The sequence below is a fragment of the Cavia porcellus genome, unplaced genomic scaffold, assembly GCF_034190915.1.
Source record: "Cavia porcellus strain 051 isolate PalLab524CR breed Dunkin Hartley unplaced genomic scaffold, mCavPor4.1 scaffold_22, whole genome shotgun sequence".
In the NCBI taxonomy this organism is placed as follows: Eukaryota; Metazoa; Chordata; class Mammalia; order Rodentia; family Caviidae; genus Cavia; species Cavia porcellus.
The window spans coordinates 35,356,198-35,372,026 of record NW_026947505.1 but is presented as its reverse complement, the minus strand read 5'-3'; the positions used below and the strand labels follow the sequence as shown (position 1 = coordinate 35,372,026).

Here is a 15,829-nt window from a genome sequence, read left to right as displayed (position 1 = left end):
AAAAAGCAAAAAAAAAAAAAAAAAAAAAAAGAAATGTGAGTAATAAAAATTATTATTAAAAATATAACCCAGCTTGGAAATAAAGGACCAAACCAAGTAAAACAAATTTCTTAGGATTTCCTGATAGATACTTGATCTCCACTGTATAACTTACATTTTTTGATAAATTCAGTTTAGATGTTAGTTTTACTTTTTTATAAGGTTCAATTTTCTACATTTAAAAATTAATATATATCAGTTATGTAAATGTCAATGTGAAGTAGGTAAAGAGCAATATTTCTCCAAGATTTTCAAAGTCATTTTGTAAAAGTAATTATCCAAAAGAATTTCAGACTATTATCTTTGAGATATATAGACCTATTAAAATTTATAATTGATAAGCAACAACTCAGTTCATATTTAATATGTGCCTGAGATTGTGTAATTTCCTTCTGAAGAAAAGGACCCATGTGTTAGTATAATCAGTAACAAATTGACATATGATGGACAATTGCTATGTCTCTTGGGTGGGAGAAAAGAAGGGCATTGTTGTGTGTGAATGGAAATAGAGTACACTCTTTATAAATAAAAGAATGAGACAGTGATATTTGGCTAACACCGAACTTTGACATTTTGCTATGTGGGCAACTCGCCCTGATATAAAAAGATGGACATTTGTGGTTTCTCCAGTTATCTAAGGATTTCTTGTGCTCTCTTGACAGACCTGGATGAGACTGACTTAATATACACCCTTGTAGATAGTTGATGAATGTATAAAATGAGCTATAGACTATTTAAGTTACGTACTTTATAATATATGAGTATGCTTTATATTATAGGGACACTATATATAGCTTTATATAATGCCTCTATATTTGGTGTTAATATTAATTTAAACTCTTTTAAACTAAGGTTTATATGTATGCTTTGTAGCTATATTTTAAATTTAATCATTGGAACTCCTTAAGTAGTTTTAAGACATCATATTCCTGCTGAGAGTATTTTCTTGTATTGTGATATGTAACAAGTAAGACCTCCTGCATTAGTTATTATGTGGTTTTTCATTAATGCTTTTTAGTTTGTATATATCACTCTACATTTCCAGATTTTGCTAACTATAGTATCATGCCTCTTACCTTTAGCATTCATGAAGCACAGAGGAGAGAATTGGGAGAGTTCACAGTTATCCACGCACTCACAGGATGGTTACCAGAAGTCATTCCTCTTCAGTAGGTTGAAGATGATTTTGCTCATATCTATTTTATTTTTTTTTTCTTCCCAAGATTTCTTTAAAATATTCTTTAAGAAAACTTCAAGATAGGTTCTGTTTCACAAAAAGCTTGGGAGGATTTTTTTTTTTTTTTTTTTTTTTTTTTTTTTTTTTTTTAGTTTGAAGAGAATAAAGCCAAGCAAAATAAAACAGAATAGAGTCAGTTACAACAAAACAATGAATATGGTACAGGACTTCAAAGCAAGATAAAAGGAAATCAATAATGAGTACCATAATGCCTTTTGTTGTCTTCAAAATAACAAAATAAATGCCCATACTATTGAATATAATAAAATCAAACAAAATAGAACAGAATAAAACCAATCAAAACAAAGCAATGAAAGCAATATAAGGCTTCAAAACAAGATAATAGGAAATCAGTAATGGCTACCATAATATATTTTGTTATCTTTGAAATAGCTGTGCATACCATAAAATATAATAAAATCAAACAAAACAAAATAGAATAAAACCAAACTAAACAGAACAATGAAAACAATATAAGGTTTCAAAACACAATAATAGATTAACAATGGCCACTACCTTCTCTTTTCAGACATTTCTTCCCTTTCACTTTTACAATATCTATTGTGCATTTTGGATTCCACTAACTCCTGTAGTTTTTTATACTAGAGAGACAAAACAGCATTCACCCATTGACTGAATCATTTCATCCTCGAGCGTGATTTCAGTTGTATCCATTTACCTACAAGAGCCTAGTGATTATCCTTCCTTATAGCTGAGTAGCTTTCCATGTTATAAAAATGCCATATCTTTCTTATCCATTCTGCAGTTGATGGGCAAGCTACCCTTACTTTTTTCTGGTTCCCTGTAATATAGAGCATTGTTTTCTCTTCTTTGACTTTCAGTGTGTGAGTTTCCTTTTTAGTTAAATGTGTTTCTTGTATGGATCATATTGATGGATCCTGTCTCCTAATCCACGCTGCCTGTGCTTCTTTTTATTGATGAATTGATGGTGATGGCCAACATACACTGACGGGTTTGTCTCTGCCTTGCTTTTTTTTGGCTCCCTACTTTTCCCCTCCATTCAGCTGTCTGCCCCAGTTGGTGATCTCTCTCTGCCGTTGTTCCTAGAACCATGTTCATTTTTATCTCTCTCTAGAATGTCCTTCAGTATTCTTTGTATGGTGGTCATGAATTCTTTCATTTGTTCTTTGTCATGGAAGAATGATATTTCTCCATTAATTTTGAAAAAAGGTTTTGCAGGGTACATCAATCTGAGTTGGAAGTTGTTTTCTTTCAAAATTTGAAATATTTCACTCTAAACTCTTTTTGACTTGATGGTTTGTGTTATCAAGTCTGCCGTGATTCTGACTGATTTTCCTTTGTAGCTGATCTGTTTCTTTTCTTCTAGTGCTTTTAATATTTTGTTCTTGTGTTGAATTTCTTGGATATTGATTATTATATGCCTGGTTATAGATTTATTTTGGTTATGGCTTGATGGAACATTATATGCTTCACTTATCTCAATGTCACATCCTTTTCCATGTTTGGGACATTTTATGCTAATACTTCTGTAAATAGACTTGTTATGTCATTTGTGTTGACCTGTGCTTTTTCAGTAATATCTAGTATTCTTAAGTTATGTTTCTTTGCATTGTCTTGCAAACATTGAATTGTTATTTGCTGGTTCCTTGTTATTTTTAGAAGATCTTTCCTTTTGTAATTGCAAACTGCAAACCTATCTTCAAGGTTTGAAAGTCTATCTTGAGTTTCTTTCAAGCAGTTTGCCAGCTTTCAATGAAGTTTTTAGTTTCCTGGATATCTTTTTGAATCTGTTTCATGTATTCTAAACCTTTTTTATATTGTTGATTCAAGGTTTCCCTCATTTTCCTATACTCCTCTTTTTATCTATGTCTTCTTTAGAGGTGCTTAGCAATTATTTTATTATGCTTTTCATATCTGCTTTTAGCTAAGTTAGTATTTCTGTTCTAATTTCTTTCGTAGACTTGTGAAGTTGTTGCTTTACTTCAGTTGCCATCAGTTTAGAAACTTGAGATGTGTGACTCCCAATGTCTTCCATGTTTACATCTCCTGGACTTGATCTGCTTAGATTGGAGGCCAGAGACTGCCTTTTGCTTCTTCCTCTTGACATATTCCTAGGTTCTTCCTGACAAGTGGGTAGTGGGATACCAGGCATTTCCCACACTCGCTACAATTTCTCTGAGGTTAGATCGTTTGGTTCTCCTGGCCAGTACTGGTATCTGATAGTGGCTATTAGGGTATGCTGGTGCAGGGCTGCCTGCTACTTTTTTCCATCCTGTGTTGGCTCCTGGATGGCTGGTTGAGTGCCCACAGGGGCAAGGCTGGTTGCTGCCTCTTGACCTGAGTTGGTTACTCATGGGGAATATCCATGATGGCTGATGGTGTGCGTGGGGTTGTGGGAGAATAATCCTTTAAGGTGTCATAATTTTTTTTTTTTTGGTACTGCGGATTGGATTCACAACCTCCCACTTGCCAGGCAGGTGCTTACACCACTGAGCTGAATTCCCAGCCCAATATCATAAAATTCTTTGGGAATGCGAGGGTAAATTCTGCTTCTTTATGTAGGAAAAAAGTAAGCTAATACTGATCCCTATGACAAAAGACAGATTAACAAGAAAAAGACTTATTTTCTTATTGCAAAAGTTTATTAACGTACATATTTCACGTGTACATGGGAGACACTTAAGCAATGAATAGTTCTCAACAAGTGTCTTGGAATTCCAGCTCATATGAATCTTTAGTAAACAACAGCACCTTTTTAGAGAAGTGGCAAGACAAAAGAGATAAGGCTTTGTTTCTGTTCAGGTGGCAGTTTGTGGGTAGGCACATGAATGTCCAGGATGGGCCAGTTAGTAAAGCTTATTAATGCAGATTCCTCTGCTGCCATCTTCAGGCCCATGAGGTCTGCAGATGTCTGGCAGTAAGGGTGAGGGAGAGAAAGGAAATCTTTTGTCTTTGGAAGTCTAAGGCTTGCTTTTAGGAACACAGAGGGAAGGCAGAGAGCTTCTCTGCATCTGCTGCTTCTTAATTGCCTTCAGTTAGTCTTTCATATTTTGGGGTAGTATATCCTGATTCTTTCTCACACACACATACACACAAAACACACACACACAATACACACATATATGCTGTATATGTACTAGGAATTTAATCCTTAAACATATGATTTTCAAATATTAGCATACTGGTAGTTGTTTTTGTCATCAAGTGCTTATAGATTTTCATTTTTTACTTATTTCAATACAAAGACATAAAAGTAGCTTTTAATTACCCATGCATATTAGGAAATAAAACTAATAAAATATCTGTTATAGCTTATATACTTTAATGTGTTATCAATGAGACAGTCCCAAAAGGATTTCCTTATGAAATTATCCATTTGACCTCATCAGTTATGAATGTATCATTTCAGACAAGGAAAATAAGCTCAGGGAGTTTGAATTCCTCAAAACTGTGTTCATTTAATTCTTGCTTGTACAAACTCATACTCTTTCCTCCATACGGTTCTAGATATGCAGAGATTGCTTATCTTTTTATAAAAATAGTTCTTGGTGCAAAAATAAAGGAGCAAATATTTAATATAGTGCTTACTTAAAACTTCACAACTAGTTTTATTTAATATGAAATGGTTATAGATACTCAATGGGTATAGATACCGTTGATATCTGGAAACCAATTAGCTAAAGGTACGTAGTGCTGTCTCTGGTAGCACATATATTAAAATTAAGTAAATATACCTAGAAAAGAATTACAGCAGAAGATCTGAGCACATCATCACCTCAAAACCTGATGTTTATAATATAATCAAATCCACATTTCAGTTAGTTTACCAAATAGACTATATGGGATCGTGGATGGTGGAAGGCTATGGTTTTCTAGGGCTGGCTGAGGTTATAAGAGATTGAAAATAAGTCTGAGAAACTTAGATTTTGTCATCTTTCCACCAAGATGAATTAGCTGTTGCTCTGTTTAAGTAAAAATATTTATAGGAAAAAGATTGAAGAGTTTCTACCCTCCTCAACTAACCACTTTTCCAAAAGAGAATGTGTCTTATGCAAAACTCTTCTTTTTATATCTAAGACAAATAATGCAAACAGTGTTAGTGGGCGAAGTGGACAGCACATAGGATTTCAGAAGCGTGGGTTTCTCTACAGTGTTAACTTTGTGCTGATGGGCTGCTTATACTTACGCCTTACTCTTGCCTGGACAACAGTTGATGTGAATAGCAGAAACATGAAATCATCAGAAATCTATCAGAGGATAGTAAAGAAAGACGACAGAATGATTCACAACTAAAAATCAGTAATTTAGTAACTGTGTATTGTTTCTTGCTAAGATCATACATAAATAGCAAAGTAAAATCATGTATGAATATTAAAAGACGTCCATTTATTTTCATTATTAGATCATTTTAATAGTATTCAAAATTGAGGATTTTGTTAGGCAATTTGCATGAATTCTAGTTGTTTATAAAATATCTGTGAATGTGATATAAAGAAAAAAGCTTGAGCATTTATTTTTTATTTATCCTTTTTGTCTTCTTTTGCACCAGGGACTGAATTTATAACCTCATCATTGCCAGGCAGGCTCTTACTCCACTGAGCTAAATCACTGGCCTTTTTTGTCTTCTTGAGATAGGGTTTCAGTATGCAGTTCAGGCTGGCCTTGAACTCACTTTGTATCTATCCCACGCTGGCCTCAGACTCTCAGAGATCCTGCTGCCTCAGCTTCCTGAGTGTTGGGATTACAGGTGTGCACCAACACGCTTAGCCTAGCTTGAGCATTTAAATTCTTACAGTTCTTGCAAACACTGTAACTTCTCTGGGCCCCACTCTCTTCATCTGAAGAGGGATAACATCATCATATCTGGTTGTTCTGAAGATTGAGTATTTGAAAGAAAAAGGAACTAGTCAGAAAAGTAGCTAGTGCCTTATAGAAAAACAGGAAAAAATGTCTTTCCTGTCTTTATTGAATTTTACTGGATTATTTAATATTTTCTGGAAATGTATCTGGTAGAGTATAGTAACCAACCTTTGAAAACAAAAAAAGCATAAAGAAAGATGCTGTCAATGGGACTGACTTAGTCAATTATATTTCTTCTAAATTCAACTAGAAACAAAAACAAAAACAAGACAAAAAATCTTTGTTATAATTTATCAACTTTTTATAGAAATATTCTGCCCTAGTAGTCAAATAACTCGTAAGGTATAATTATGCTAAGAAAGTAAATGGTTAAAGGAAAAAGTGTCATAAACAATAGATATAGTTGTGCAGAAATGTTTAAATTGTGAGGTGGGAGCAATCACCATCTGCCGCAGGTGCTGGAACTGGTCAGCTATGGCTTCACTGATCAGACTCTACTGGTTCTGAGCTATAAAATTGGCTGTGTTTGGTTTACTGCAAAGACAAGAGATGGAAGGGAAGGCAGGAGAGCAGCAGGAGCGAAGGCCCATGGCGTGTTCAGAAGTGGGTGTTTCTGTTACTTAGAAGAGTTAAGAGTATAGAGAAGCATCGCCCTGTTATACCCATGGTTTTATGAAGGGCAAAGATAGGAGTGTTAACATTCAAACTCATGTTCACATCTGTCTTTTCCATGTGACAGTGAGTGCAAAACGTTTTGTGGCAATTCTAGCGGACAGTTCCTCTTCTGTTTCCCTCCCTTCCCACACCAACATGCTCTGCTCTGTTTGCAGTGTTTAGCCTTCCCTCTTATGTTTGCTACAAGCCCTAAAGTTTTACCTTTGGAAACTAAGAAGGAATATCTTCTAATTTTCCTTGTATATAGAAACACAGTCAATGACATGTCAAAGGGAACGTTAGAAATCCGACAATTTCAAAGGAAGGGATGGCTCATTGGTCAACATGCAACTCTGATTCATGGTCTCTCTGTGAAACCAGCATCCTGCCATCCTATATTTAAGCCAAATTGTCTCTGCAGTTATGTGGTATCATTCTGTAGTGACATCTAAATATGTCTTCTTCAGAGCATAACTTTTTATATTACAGACGAGAAACATACAACAATATAGAATTTGGATTCACAAATATCTGTTTGAATTCTGACCCTGTAATTTTATGTTGCTGCATTAAATTTACAACCTCTTAAGCCTGAATTAGGGTTGTAATACCCATGCTGTAAAGCTGTTGTGAGATTAAATGCAAAAATAAAACATCGGCAGGCTGACTGTCTGCAAGGTCCTCAAGAGCCGTTGATGAGCAGAGGCAGTTCAGATACTTGAGCAACTCACGGATGATGCACAAGGATACCAATTATTACTTTTTCTGAGGAAAACAAATGGGGTGAGCTGGTGGTATGAAAGTCTCAGTGCATGAGTGGCCTTCGCAGGCATCTCTCAGTCTCTTCTCGGGGCTTTGTTCCTTCTCTTGCATAAGAGGAGGGCTTAAACCAGTGAAAGGGCTTTTTTCTTTAAGGTCAACAAGAGGCTTAAGATTGTGTCCAGTGATTGCTTTCTTTGCCCCCCTTTATTTAGCACCCCAGTATTTGACTCTGAACAATTTCATTTGCAAAATTTGATTCACTTGGCTTCTAGAGTAACACGCTGTCCAGGTTTCCCCCCCTCTTATTTTCTGCTATTCTCAGCTGTTTCCTAAGCCGCCACAAAGCCACTTAATAACAAGCTTTTGCCCATAAATTTCAACTTTATATCGTTATGTCTGATCACCATTTCCTGAGCTGTAGGATATTATCATCCTCAATTGCCTAAATTACATATGCAATGTAGGTGCCCAAAATACAGTCGATTCTGTCTCCCAAGCCTATGGCTTTTCTAGTCCGCACCTCAGCACACTGCACCACAATTTACCTGAAGAAGAAACTAGGAGTGTTCTCAAGAGATCGTGCTCCTCCCCTCTCACATGGTGGCCCTCACCACGCTCTGTCACGGTATCTCCTCCACCTCATCTATTTGTCCACCTCCGGCCATTCCCATCCTGGTTCAGCCCATCGTCACTGCTCTCAGGAAGCAGACCAGCCTTAGAGCTCTTCCCCTGTGTCTGTTTACCCTCCTTTTCCCCACAAAGTAACTAGAAAATTGTTCAAAAATGTAAATCAGATCATATAACTCCCCTTGCTTAAAATCTTGCAGTGGTTAACTGGGATACTTGTGTGGAGTTTTCAAATCTTTACTCTGGTCCTCAGGGATCTGCAAGATCTAAATCCTATACAATTTCTGACTTTATCCATGATCACATTTTATCTTGCCAAGCATGGCCTGGGCACCTCGGCCTTTTTCATTCTTCAAACATGAAACATATAAGACTTACTGTCCTTTAGGATCTTTACCTAAGTTTTTTTCTTTTTCCACCTGGAATGATCCCCTATCAAATACTCACTTTGTTGAGTGTGTTATAACTTTTGGGTCTCATTCAGCTTAAATATCAGCACCTCAAATAGGTTTCTTGAACACCTAAATAATTCTTTATTTCATTTTCATCAGGCAAGGTATTACCACTTCCAATCCATCTACTAGATGGTAAGGGCCGTGAGAGCTGGTGGTAGGGATTCTTTTGTGTCATACTCTGTTGTGTGTAGAACGGTGACACTGAATGACCGTGCTGAACGCATAACTTGAAAAGTACTTTTAAAGGTATTTAAAAGCTACGTTAGAAGTGCTAAAAGATTCTTTGAGAACTCAGAACAGCAACATAGATTTAATTCCCTAGGAAAACATGCTTAAACTGACTTTAAGGGATTATTTGAAATTAATGCAGCTGGTTGAGATGAGAAAAACAATTCAGAGAAGAAAGACAAGCTAGGAAGTAGAAGAGAGCAGGGTGTCAGCTTAGAAAACCTGCGTGTCTGGACGATGTGCTGCCTTCCAGAGGGTGATGCAGAGGGTGGGGATAGACCCAGGCTTTTGATGCTGTGTTCAGGAATTTTCACAGCATCTGGACAGGGAGCATAAGTCACTGAGGATTTTTAGACAGGGGGTGACATTACTGGATTTGTGGTTTTGGAAGACTGCTCAGAGCAGTAGAGCACATGGCAGAGGGGAGCAAGAAGATTGCCAGAGTGGTCTTGCAGAGGGATTTTCTCAGAGCAGCAGGTGATGAGACTGCAGGATGGGCGACCACCACAGTGGGAGGAGAGAGGGTCAAAGCAAGGCAGTATATTTTGCTTGGTCAAGACTGTAAGGAAACAAAATGTGATTATTCTTCCTTTTGGATCTTGACTACTCTGCAGAAAGTGGTAGCAGCACATTTTTGTTGCTATTTTTGTGTTTCTATTTAGACAGATGCCTATTAGGTGGTTGTGTGCACCTAATAGGGCTGGATATCAAGAGGAAGGTTTAAGGGTGAGCTCGTGCTTTGGGAATTATATCCATGAGCAGGGGCCAAACCACGGCTGGTGATCCACTGAGGAAAGAGCATGGCAAGCCCACGAAGGAGAGAATTCAGACAAGCAATCCTCAACCATCTACATTGAGCAGAAGAGTGTTTGAAGGAGTCTGCATGCAATTTCTCTAGTAAGAGAAATAAAACTAGGAAAGACTGATGGTATAGAGCCGCAGGAAAGATCTAAAAGAGGAGAGAGTAACAACCATGTCATATTTCACAAAGGAGCCAGGTCCGACGGGCCTTTCACATGGGGAGCTACCTGCCACTCCATAGATACTCAGATACCTGTTTTTCCCTTGTCATGTTCATTAATAAGCCTCTTTCCCCTGCAAGAATGAGTGATGTTGAGATGAGAACCATGTTCTTGGTCATTTTGTATCAGCAAAGCCTAGAACATACTAGGCCAGTCGTGGTGAACCTTTTAGAGCTCTCAAGGATGCAAATAGACTGTTGTGGAATAGGTTAATGGTTAGGTTAATCACCACTGTACTAGGCCTTCAATAAAAGCATGTTGAATGAATAAATGTATAATTATTTTTTAAAACCAAAGATTGATGTAACAATCAATTAGTTTTTTACAATACCACGTTGATTTTTCTGTCAATAATTGTTTGATGTGAAATGAAAAAAGCATTGTTGGATATTAATATTGGTGTCTTTTCTTCAAGCGAAGGATATGTGGACAAAGTTTGGGAGTTCCTGAAAGAAATCCTGCCTGAGTTTAAGCTGTCAGATGAGCCCAGCTTTGAAAACAAAATAACAGTGATAGATACAAAGATAAAAGAAGCAGTAAAAACTGCAAAGGACGGCAAAGAAGGAAAAGATGGCAAAGATGGCAAAGAAGGAAAAGACGGAAAGGAAGTGAAAGACTCCAAGGAATTCAAACCCGAATCTTCCGCAACTACTCTGAAAGGACCTGAGAAAAGTGACAGATTTCTCAAGGGTGAGACATTTTACTCCAGAATGCTGCCCAACGTGAACACTGCATATAAATATAGTGTCCACCAAAAATATCCACACATTTCAGGAGAAGAAAAACTTGCATAAATATTTTAATAATGAATTTATTTAGAAATCACGAATTTAGTACAAGTTTCCTTTGACCTCTGCAATTACAAGAGGTGCTCAAAGGGTGGTCCTTAGCTTCCAGGCGTTTATTAGTAGGGTGAACTGCTGCTTGAGTAACCTTGGTCACTGAGATTGGTGCATGTGCATTTTAAACTTCTTCTCTATATGCCAACAGTGTAGTAGGTTCTCTGTGATAGATGACATCCTCTAGTGTCTCCCACACAAGGGCAGCGCCATCTGTGGAAAAAATACTATACCGTTTTTCTTTTCCTAAAGTTCATACACATTTTTTTGGTCAGAGTCTCTAGTTGACAGTCCTATTTAATCTAATGCTTCTTTTATTGTCACTGTCTTAAAAGCAGTGAAAACAACCTTGTAGTTCAAATCTTCTGTTTGTAGAACTTCAGAATTTATAATAGTGCTTACTATATGTTAATTCTTACTACAAATTTTATAAATTAAATATCATCCTCTACTAAATTAGTGCAGCATTAGTATAGGAAGAGATATTGAATCCTAAATTTCCATTGAGTACACCTTTCTCATGTTATATTTAGAGTGGGACAAGCCAAAACAGCAAAGGAGAAAAAATATCCTGTTTTGTTTCGGGAATATGAAATGAGCACAGATTTGATTTTCAAATAATTTATTCAAAGGTGGGAATTCAAGTCTGAAGAAAAAATAATTTCAACTTACTTTGCAAAGAGCAGAAATATGTTTTTCTCAAAATGAAAAATAGTATTATCTATTTTGTATCCAATAAAATATATAGCTATGCATATAAGCAATGATGTTTGTAAAACAGAATTAAATAAACAGCAGATAATCAGATTTTTCTGTATATTTTAGTATCTCAAATAACCACTTAAATATTTTTGTTTTATATTGATATTTTGTCAGAATCATCCCTTTTCAAGAGCATATCTACCAGCATTTCTCATACTATACTATCCAGAAATTTTTAGTTTAGGTTTTTCTCAAAAAATGTACAGTACCAAGATCAAATGTGTGCAATATATTCCCTCTTGAAATGATGTAATGTGTATTAATTTATGAAACAAAAACAGAAACAAAGAACCCTGACTATATTAGTTGGCTTTCCTGTTGCTGGGACCCAGTACCTGACACTCAACCGTAAGGGAGGAGAGGTTTCATTTAGCTTGAGGTTTGGGGAATCGAGTCCGCGGAGAGCTGGCTCTGAGGCAGGAATATTATGGCAGAAGGGCCCGGTGAGCAAAGCCGCTTGGTTTAGGGAGGCCGGGAAGCAGAGCAAGGAGCAGTCCCAGAAGGGGAAGGCCCATACTTCTATGACCGGCTCAGAATGCCTGTTCTAATCTTCTAGGGGTTTCTTAATTCAAAGAAATGAACCTATTAGAATTAATGATCACACTGACGGAATTTATTTTACCCAGTGTATGCCAAATTAATTTGCTTTTAGCGGTCTCACAAATTAATATCCAGCCACCCAGTCCTCTTATCAACTGATCTAAATATACTCCATGCTGATCAGAGTTTTCCAGAAACTGGTGAGGTCTTGATAAACAATCAGGTGTGGAACTCGCCTCCTGGAATTTACAGTGAAGGAAACTAACATTGAGAAGAATAAAAATAATTTGTAATCATTTACTAAATATGTGCTTTCAAGGGAAATACCAGAAACTATGACAGTTCATATGGTGGGGAAGAATTTCCTAGGGGATGTTGATTTATGTTTGTGAGGGCAGGAGGGACTCACCTAGAGAAGACAGGGCTTGCCGAAAGGGTAACACAGCCACAGAATGTGGTTAGGTGAAGGAAGTAAAGGGTAGAGTAGCTGGAGAGAGCCTGGCAAAGGAGGAAGAGTGACCTGATCAAATCTTCTGGATCATGCCACAGCTACTAATCTTGGTCATAAGAATTGATAACAGCCAAAAAAGACTTTTTTGTCATTTCGAGACAAGGTTTCAGTATGCAGTTGAGGTTGGCCTTGAACTCACTTTGTAGCCCAAGCTGGCCTTGAATTCATAGTGAGTCTCCTGCCTCAGTCTTTCAAATGCTGGTATTACAGTCCTCTGCCACCATGCCTGGCTTCAATCAAGACTTTGGAACAGAACGACCATTTAATTTACATTTTCAAAATATCGCTCTGGAATTACTGAGAAGAAAAGATTGTGCGATCAGAGAGAGCATAGGTGACACAAGTGGACGTAGAAAGAACACTTTGGTGACTGTCATAGCACACCTGTGAGAAGGCAGCACGTAGGATAAGAAGGCAGGGTAGAGATGCATATAAAGTAACTGATTTGAGAGCTATTTCTGTCGTAAAAAAATGAAAGCACTTGGTAAAGATAACATCAAATATTCCTTTAAGTCACATTAATTTTTAGAGTCTCAGGTTGGTGGTATGCATTTGGGAGACATTGACAAGTACACTTTTTTTTTTTTTTTTTTGTCTTTTTTCGTTTTTTATCGGTACCAGGGATCGAACTCACGACTGCCTGCTTACAAGGCAGGCGCTTATGCCGCTGAGCTAAATCCCCAGCGACAAGTACACTTTGAATAAAAACATGGGGACATCAAAGAGTGACAGCCCGTCTAAAGGAATTGGCATGGCCCAGGAAGGGCAGTGGTGCTCCCTTCTAGTATATGGGCACAGGTCACAGGACAAGTGGGTGCAGATGTGTGTGGACACATGGCTTTAGTGGAGAGAGGGCGAAGAATTCTGACAAAAATTCCTTTCCCTGTTAATAAGCAACTTCGCCTATGAACTCTGGGGTGCAGATGGAAGGTGCAAACTCATGGAGGATTAAAATAAGTGTGAAGTTTGTAGAAGTAGGAGAAAGTAATCTCCAGCAGGACCCAGTTGCGAAGTTTGCTTATATGGAGTTTTGTCAGGCTGGTAGGATTAAATGACAGAGGAGTAACTTTTAGCTATTGGCCAAAGCACACAGCATATTATTTCTAAATTTCTAAATGAAGCAGCTTATTTTTCTATTTATTATGGAGTATTATTTTTAAGTCATAACTCCCAAATAAGAATATGAAGGCTGCTAAAGTCCAATTTTAAAATTATAAATAGAATCACTTATTGCTACTCTAAATCAGTTTCATTAAGTTAAAGTTTAAGTAAAATCCACAAAATAAAATTTTGATCAGTCACTGTATGTACTTAAGTTCCCCAGTTAAATGTCTCATTGAAGTTTGTTTTTATAAGAAACATAGGTGTTAAATCTGCAAATATGAAATTAGTTTACTTTGGGTGCTAAAAAACATTATATATAGTTGATATCACAATGTTTTATTTATGCTAAATTTTTAAAATAAGCATATGATCAATGACAATTATAGAGAATGCAGAGAATGAAATGGGCAAAATCTAAAATTTCTGATTACTAGAGGTAATTGGTATAATTTTTTACAAAAGAGGAAAAGATGCTTCATGGAAATGTACTTATGAATTAGAACTCACATAAATGATGTGGCTAGTTCTAGATACTGATTTTATTACAAAAGCTATGTTGGCAATAAAGGTTGGTTTGTGGTTGTTGGTTGGATTTCATCTCCTCAAAAAGATAACCCTGAACTAAAGATTCAAAGATGGTCTGAGTGTGCTCCACAGTTAAAAACCCACCTTTTAGAACATGTTTTGCTGTTTTTAATTTTTATTTTGAAATGAAAAAATTAGCTTCACACTATAATTTTACATAAATAAAAATTCAAATAATGATCTCCATGAAATATAAAGGTACGTGCAAAAATTTAGTTATTATGTAAAATAAGCAGCATTGCAAAAATGTCCTATAAATGTCAATTTTTAAACTTTTTTCTAACTTTATTGTGACATTTGTAATTGGGATAAACTATGTTTTGGGAAAATTGTAGCTAATTTCATATTTAAATAATACTATTGTTTTGGCCTTTTAAAAACATGATTACTGGGCAAGAAACACACTTTGAGATTGCTATTTAAAACATTTATTATGATTTTTTAATATGTGGGAAAAAATAGATGCAAAAGACCCCGGGAAGAAGAGAAATAAAGATGGAGACAAAGAAAAGGACAAGGACAAATTCAAACTGTCTCGACATGGTTCAAGACCCTCGTCCGATGTGTATAACTCTGTGCAGTCCCTGTCAGATTGTAAGTTCATGTTCTGAGAATGATAATTATTGTAATTTTTTTACTAAATTGCTGGAAAATGTTGAAATGTAGAAATACATTTTTTTTCTCTGTCTCTCTTTTGCCCTCTCTTTCTCTATATTTTTGGTACTGAGAATCCAACGCAGTACCTCATGCTTGCCAGGCAGGCATTGTGTCTACTGAGCCACGTCCCTCGTTCCATCTTCTCTTTTGAAATATCTTAAGTAAGCTTTGTAAAAATTTCCCCAAAATGTTGGGTCTATTACAGAAATGAATAGGCAGTGGGACCAGGTCCTATAAGAAGGACAAAAGTAAGGCTGTCCACATTTTTGTGGTACCACAGTGATGGGAGAAGTTGTTCATTTTCAGATAATTGAAAAATACTCAGTGGCTAAATGTATTATCCAGATCCAAGTAAATTAAAGTTATTTGCTTAAGTACTTAAAAAAAAACATGTATATAGCTTTTTGCTCACAATGGGACTCAGTTCTTTTCCTGTTTTAAAAATAACCAGTGATGTGGGATACTGGAAGTAGTTGTCTATGCCACCTGCAAGCATACTTTTTATGTAACACGTTGTGACTGAAGAGACACAGGAGATGTAGTTATATGTTCCTATTATATAAAGATGAAAATGTTCGGGTTTCCATTGACTATATAAGCTCACTAAGAAATTCCAAATTAATGGAATTTGTTAGTGAGCTTATATACTTATTTGGGACCCATCAGACTTTCCTCCTTGCTTTCCTGTTTCTTCCTTTTGGAATGAAAATGTTTTATTCCATGCTCTTCTGCCACTGTACTTTGGAAGCATGTAACTTATCTAGTGTCTTAATTTCATAACAGTGGATGGACTTTAGGACAGGAATTTTCAATCAGAATGAATCATGCCTTAAGTCTTGGCCATAGCTTAGCCTAAGACTTTGAACTTGGAATGGATGCTGAAATCAGTTAAAACTGTTGATGCTGTTGCAATAGGGTGAATGTAATTTGCCTGTGATAAAGACAAGGTTTTAGGGAGAGTCGGA

The 15,829-nt window shown here is 36.5% G+C and overlaps 1 protein-coding gene across 8 annotated transcripts in view; it reads left to right on the top strand.

The window, feature by feature from the left end:
• Adgb (androglobin) overlaps positions 1-15,829 on the top strand; it is a 119,172-nt gene that overhangs the window by 23,948 nt on the left and 79,395 nt on the right. For all 8 annotated transcript variants that reach the window (XR_010041956.1, XM_063233039.1, XM_063233038.1 and 5 more), the window contains 3 exons: positions 1,122-1,208; positions 10,282-10,556; positions 14,670-14,801. Coding sequence is in view for 7 of the 8 variants with exons in the window: in XM_063233039.1 (XP_063089109.1) it covers positions 1,122-1,208; positions 10,282-10,556; positions 14,670-14,801 (494 nt within the window). In the remaining variant the exon portion in view is untranslated. The remainder of the gene's footprint in view (positions 1-1,121; positions 1,209-10,281; positions 10,557-14,669; positions 14,802-15,829) is intronic.